This window comes from Alternaria rosae (genome assembly GCF_020736505.1).
Source record: "Alternaria rosae strain MPI-PUGE-AT-0040 chromosome Unknown BKA58scaffold_44, whole genome shotgun sequence".
NCBI classification, from domain to species: domain Eukaryota; kingdom Fungi; phylum Ascomycota; class Dothideomycetes; order Pleosporales; family Pleosporaceae; genus Alternaria; species Alternaria rosae.
In genome coordinates, this window is record NW_025763613.1 from 1 (window position 1) to 6,412 (window position 6,412).

At 52.6% G+C, this 6,412-nt stretch overlaps 3 protein-coding genes across 3 annotated transcripts; 1 reads left to right on the forward strand and 2 right to left on the reverse strand.

The window, feature by feature from the left end:
* Window positions 1-342: 342 nt before the first annotated feature.
* Window positions 343-1,798, forward strand: BKA58DRAFT_415499 (acyltransferase-domain-containing protein; the record flags this gene model as incomplete). Its single annotated transcript, XM_046172558.1, has 4 exons — window positions 343-548; window positions 604-847; window positions 899-1,344; window positions 1,393-1,798. The coding sequence occupies 4 exons, from the start codon at window positions 343-345 to the stop codon at window positions 1,796-1,798; spliced, it is 1,302 nt and encodes a 433-aa protein (XP_046019683.1).
* Window positions 1,799-1,910: 112 nt separating this feature from the next.
* On the reverse strand, window positions 1,911-4,073 carry BKA58DRAFT_415500 (initiator tRNA phosphoribosyl transferase-domain-containing protein; the record flags this gene model as incomplete). The annotated part of the gene is made up of 3 exons (XM_046172559.1): window positions 1,911-3,476; window positions 3,529-3,720; window positions 3,756-4,073. 3 exons carry the CDS (start codon window positions 4,071-4,073, stop codon window positions 1,911-1,913), a joined length of 2,076 nt encoding a protein of 691 aa, XP_046019684.1.
* A 228-nt stretch (window positions 4,074-4,301) lies between these two features.
* Window positions 4,302-6,315, reverse strand: BKA58DRAFT_433052 (amino acid permease-like protein; the record flags this gene model as incomplete). Its single annotated transcript, XM_046173156.1, has 8 exons — window positions 4,302-4,341; window positions 4,525-4,711; window positions 4,765-5,179; window positions 5,242-5,345; window positions 5,386-5,733; window positions 5,787-5,983; window positions 6,035-6,105; window positions 6,157-6,315. 8 exons carry the CDS (start codon window positions 6,313-6,315, stop codon window positions 4,302-4,304), a joined length of 1,521 nt encoding a protein of 506 aa, XP_046019685.1.
* Between the last annotated feature and the right edge of the window lie 97 nt (window positions 6,316-6,412).

The window sequence follows — 6,412 nt, forward strand, 5'->3', positions numbered from 1 at the left end:
GTGGGGTGAACCGCCGTGCTGTCATCATGCTCGAGGGAAAGCTGCGGATCGGCAGCACCAAGTTCCAGCGCCCGGAGACACGATGCGCGAAAGCTGCGGCCTGATTACTTCCTCTGCTCCTCCACACCACGCTCGCACGCCCTTTCACCCCCAGGCGCCCAATGCAGACCGCAGCGTGCTGTCCCACTCTCCCCCGCCGCATGCCTGGGCCTTATCCGTAGTTCCCTCGTCCACCTGAGCATCCGCCCACGCCGGCCTGCGTGCACGCGCACTCACACTTTATCTGTCATATTCCTCAGACCTGCCTACATACTTCCCATGCTTGCCCACACCACGAGCATCATGTCAACCAAAGACATCCGGCAGCGCAAGCCGCCCGCATCGGTACCCGTCATCGAGAAGCTGAAGGCGCAGCGCACCAAAACACCCTCCGAGCCAAAACTCCCGGATCCAACCCAACATCCAGCCGGCAAGGTCAAACATGGGCCTGTTGTGCAATTTCTGCGCATGTGTCTTTTTGCAGCGTACTTCAACGGCAGCATCATAGCGTTAGTATGCACTCACGGCTAATACTACCCATAGGATACTAACGTCATGTTTCAGCATCGCCATTACCCAATACATCGGCCTGCCGCTATACTTCTACAGCAAGGACCTCTTCTACGCGTGGATGGCCATGACCAAGCAGCACTTTAGCATGACCGTCACCACCATGACGTACTGGTGGGCGCCCGTCACGATGCGCGTCAGTGGAGACGAGAGCATAAGAGGACAGATGAGGAAGAAGGAGGATGGGCTGCTCGAATGCGACTTTCCAGAAAGGCTGGTATTCGTCTCGAACCACCAGGTACGGTTATCCAGGCAACGTCTTGCAGAACAGTGAGCTAACACCTGTCAGATCTACACTGACTGGGTCTACCTCTGGTGGATGGCATACAGCGCGTCCATGCACGGCCACCTCTACATCATCCTGAAAGAGTCGCTCAAATACATTCCAATCCTGGGCTGGGGCATGAGGCTCTTCGGTTTCATCTTCTTATCCCGCAAGTGGTCCACGGACAAGGAGCGCTTCCAACATAGGCTGAGGAAGCTGAGCAGAAGTCACGATGGTCCACTATCTGGCTCCAAGGGTCTCGACCCCATGTGGCTTCTCATCTTCCCCGAAGGCACAAACCTTAGCAAGAACGGTCGCGCTTCGAGCAAGAAATGGGCAGAAAAGAACCAGATTGATGATCTAAGACATGCACTGTTGCCGCGAAGCACAGGGCTTTCCTTCTGTCTGCAAGAGCTGCAAGGCTCCGTAGACTACCTCTACGATTGCACAATGGCATACGAGGGCGTTCCGTAAGTCTGGTATACCAGCCAGATTCTTCAAATACTAACACAGAACAGCGCCGGCCAATATGGCCAAGACCTCTTCACCCTCTACAGTACCTACTTTCAGGGACGCCCCCCGAAGTCCGTAAACTTGTACTGGCGCCGCTTCGCTATCGCCGATCTCCCCCTTCACGACGACAAGCTCTTCAGCGACTGGCTCCTTGCCCGATGGCGCGAAAAGGACGACCTGCTCCAATATTTCCTCGAAAACCAGCGTTTCCCAGCCGACGAGGGCGAGACACCCAATGTCAACGGTGGGCCACCGCTCAAGGGCGCTGGCTGGATCGAGACAGACGTCCGGCCAAAGGTGTGGTACGAGTGGCTACAAATTCTCGTCCCGAGCGCCGCGTTTGCGCTTGTGGTGAACGTATTCCTGAAGATTGCGAATCTCGTAACGAAAGTGACGGGAGCAAAGTTATGAAATCAGGAAACTTCTTAATTGGCGGCAAACGTGTTGTTTCGCAGTGTCTGGCGCGTGGTCGTTTGTGTTGTAGATCGGCTTTGATACCCTATATTCATCTCTTCTCTGTCCGTCAAATGAGGGTATACCTCGTGGTACTCACATAATCCTTCTTCGGTCCCTTGACATCGTATCGCACTTCCCACCACATATCCTCCGCACACCCATTGACAATGCCTAGTCCGAATGTCCAACTAGCAGTATACAAATCCTCGGCACAAAGATGCGTTTCCTTGTTCTTGGCTTTCACCTCCTTCCCACTCGTCTCTAAATCACCCATGTCTACGAATGAGCCCCCGACCCCCTCCCCGTTCTTTCCCACGCCATCCTCGACATCCGCTCGCGGCATCTTCTCATCGTCGAAGAAACGGACGGCGATGTAGTCTCCTCCTGCTTTCTCGTCTGTGCTTTCTGATGTCGACGTTTTGAGTTGGTACACGTATTTCCTGCGTGCGTTGAACTTGAGTCCCGTGTCTGTGGAGAACTCGCCTTCTTCGGCGTAGAGCAGAGTTGGTGGGAAGGAGGCTGGTAGGTTGCAGGACGTGAACGCCGCTGTTCCTGTTACTGTGCCCGAGGGATGAGTCGGTAGGGCGGAGCGGAGTTGACGGGTGAAGGTCCATGATTTGTCTGATGAGGTACGTAGATTGTCAAAAATGGATTTGGGGGTTGACGGAGGGCTTTGCTCTGGGGTTTGGGGTGTAGAGGGCTCGTCTGATCGTGGTTCCTGTGGCAGGGGTCTTGTTTCTCGGATTGGTATCGAGGTGGTGATACCTGTGCCCGTGCTGGTGCTCTTCGTTTGCAGGAAAGCTTTTGGGTCTTGGCTTTCGAGCAGAACAGCGTTGACACTTTGAAGCGTGCTTCGACTGGGGTTTAGTGCTGGGTCGCTTGTTGTTATCCAACTGAGTCTTTGCTTGATGAAGGCTTTCCCAATGGCACTTGTCTCCTTTGGTGCACTGGTATTCATCGCTCCCTCTTCGTTTGTGTAGAGACATAGTACTACTAAGGCGGTACCGACGGATAGATCTTTGCCTGTTGGACAGCATACGAGGATCTTTCCGGCTATTGATTCTGAAAGGGATGAGAAGAAATCTAAAATTCGAGGCAGTTGAGTGCGAAGATCGCGCGACCCAAGTTTGCCGGTTTGGCATTTGAGGTGCAAGTAGTGTTTGACTCCGGCCTCCTTTAGTGTCGAAGGGGCAAAGGGCTCTGGTGTACAGCCGATCACAACGTCGAATCCGTCGAGCTTCATCTGGTCGCTAGGAGAGATGTACAGTCTGGACGTTGGTTTGATCAAACTTGCAACTGCACTACTACCTCCGTCTTCGTTGAGCAATCTTTCGATCAGAGCTGGCGCGTTTTCCTCGCTCGTCTTCATCAGCACATCCTTGTTATTCCAGAAGACTGTCGGCGTGAGTCCATGAGACCATGCTTCGTGGTCATCGGCAGCACCCTGGATATACCCGCTTTCGGATGCTTCAGCACCGCGTACCCGTCGCGATGCTGTGCAGAGCACGACAGGGTGGAAGTCGGGAAAAGAAGGCGCGGCATCCGGAAGAGATGATTGTTGTGTTACCCATATTGGCCGCAGCGGCTTCTTCAGCCTACTGCGAAGGTCCACAATGTTAGGTTTGCAGATATCCTTGTCTCGATATCAGCTAATAAACTCAGGAATATCTAGACAATATACGTACCAGAAACTGTTGCACAAATCCGTCTATCCTCTTCTCCATTTGCGCATGCTCGCTTTCTCCCACGGCTTGTGGCGGCGTGAATAATCGCATCTCGTCTTTCTCTATTATGCCGAATACAGCTCTGTTGATCACACAGCACCATGTCGGGATGGTTTTGCTCAGCGCGTCCGGCATACTCTTGCCCTCCTCGTGCTATCCACAACCACGGCACCGCCAAACTTCTCCACCACATCCAGCAGTTGCAGATTTAGTCTTCTCAAACTGAAACTCCATTCGCCCATGTGACCGTCCGTGCTCTTGAAGTAGACAGATCCAGACTTTTGGGTTGGTGGAATGTACCAGCTTCCACAACGTTCATTGGCTATGAGAGGTAGATCGTAGGCAGATGCGACTGAACTGACGAAAATGCTGTCGGAGATGATTGAATGAAGGCGGTTGTGCGTTGATAATGTTGAGCGGCGTAGAGAAGAGAGGGTGCTGGATAAATTCGGTGTGTTGGAAAGGTGCGGAAACAGAATATCGCTTTCTTTTAGAGCTTGAGACATCGTTGTCGTGGGCTCTTCCAGTCTGCCAGGCGCAAAGGTGATATTGTCTGCGCGGGTGGGAATAGAATGACCATTCACGTTTGCATACCCCGCACCATCGCGTACGAAAAAAGGAAAAAGATATCGTGGAAGGGTCTCAAATCAACAGGATAAGCTATAGGTAGATCGCAAGGATATCGGGGCTTCTGGATATGAAGGGCCCTTCTATATCGCGTTCACAAGATCGGGTTAAAAGATGGATGTTCGTGAGGCAATGACCACAAGAACGCTAGTCCAAGAAAGGGTTAGGGATAAGGCGGGGATTAAGGACAAAATTTGAATGCGGTAGGCGTAGCATGTGGTTCGACAGAGTAAATGAGAAGCGGTAAGATCGTAGTAGAATTTGACATACATTCGTCTATGGTCTTGAATGATTGCTATCATGATACATCCGCCGTCTAGTCTTGTTAACAAGCGAAACAGGCGCGATGTAACTCTCCGCGCGCTGACGAAATAATTGACCGTGGCAATGATCGCCATAGCGCCAAACATAAGCGACGCCCAGTTCATGTCCGTAGCTGAAGGGTTGGGCACTATGGGGAAGAACGAGAAGATGAAAGAGACGACCAGAAAGGCAAGAGCGAGGTCGTTGACGATGCCTCAAACTTGCCTAGGCTCCAGCGTCGAGGGAGCAGTGGCTCTCCTCGCCAACGCTTCAAGCGCACGCATCCAATCGATATGATGTAGGAGAAGATGAGAGCTGCGTTCGAGATGGAGACGATGGCGTTCAACGTAACGTCCGATCCGAAGTTGATGCATGCGAGCACGAGCGAGGATCCGAGACAGACAAGTAGCGCGTTGACGGGAATGTCCCAACCGGCTGGCACTCGCTCGATCCATGCAGAGAACGGAAGTCCCCTGTCGCGTGCAAATGCCCAGATCTGGCGGGAAGACGCAGCAGTAACGGATACGGCTGCAAAGAAGACGAGGATGACGAGAAGAGCACCCATGACCTCCGTGCCGGCGATAGAGCCTGTCGCATTGTAAACGGCCTGAAGTACAGGCTGCCCGGTCGGCGATTCGAGAACCGAATCGAGAGCACCGCCGCACATTACGAAGGTAATCATCTTAAAACGAGCGTACGTAGTCAGTATTTGCCCTTCATCCAGAATAGTTCAGGCGTGCTTACCATGATGCATCCGAAGATGCCGTTGAAGAAAACAGCCCACATCATAGCTTTCGGAAGCACCACGGAGGCGTCTTTTAACTCCTCAGACATATGTGCGCCCGCGTCTGGACCAATAAAACACCACAATGGGGTTGAGAGGCCAACCAGAGCAGACACGCGCCCTCGAGCTCCATTCTCCACCATTTGTCCAAGTGGTGAACACTTCTTCCGCCGGAAGACGCTCTGCCATAGTCCAGAATAGAATCAGAAACGCGAAGAAGGCAAAGACGTGCAAGACTAGCACAATACCTTCAGCGAGGGGAAGATGCTGCGCCAAAAAGATGTTGAAACCGATCATGAGGAATAGCCAGAGCATCATCAACAGTGTGACATGCCATAGTTCTCCAATCTGGGCGTCAGGGTACGCGAGGAGGACCATTCCGATGACGAGACTCGAAAGCATCTGCGCACAAGCAGGGATCCCGCTGACCCAGCCGACAGCCGCAGCCCATCCTAAGCATACTGTCAGTACAGGAGATTGGAATCTCAGGCCGTCCACTACATACCCACGATGTAACTAAGCGACTTTTGGAATGATGGCGGCGCGAACTCGCTGACCCAATGGTATTGTCCACCGGCAGTTGGGGCCATGGAGGCCATCTCGGCAAGCGAAGCAATCATAGCCAGGACGAAGACCCATGTGATAATCATCATCCAGATGACTCCTGCTGTGCCCCCATTGAACAGCCCGAAGTAAGCTGAGCTTTTACTTAGACTTAGCAGGGTATCGATCATCACCGGAACAAGGACTTACATCAGAGCACTTTCCCATGTTGACTGGAGGACAACCACGAATCCGATGATGGAGATCAGTCGGAAATTTCTCTTTTGAACAATTAGTAGAGTTTCTGCATGTAGGTCTCAGTAAGGGCTTACCCGAAGCTCTTGTTTCTTCCCCATCCGCTGCATGTCCTCGGCGTCGTGAGCTGTGCCTCCCAGCGCACTGGCATGCATCCTACCCACTTCGCCGGAATCATTGCTTCCTGTGTCGTATTCCTCGGCATTTGCGATCTTCGATTCCCCAGCGATTGCCATGGTATAAAGTACGCAAGCGTGACTACAGAACAACGACCATCAACGGAGGTAAGGGATATCCTAAAAGAAGAGAAAGGTTCAACGGAGGAATTCGTTC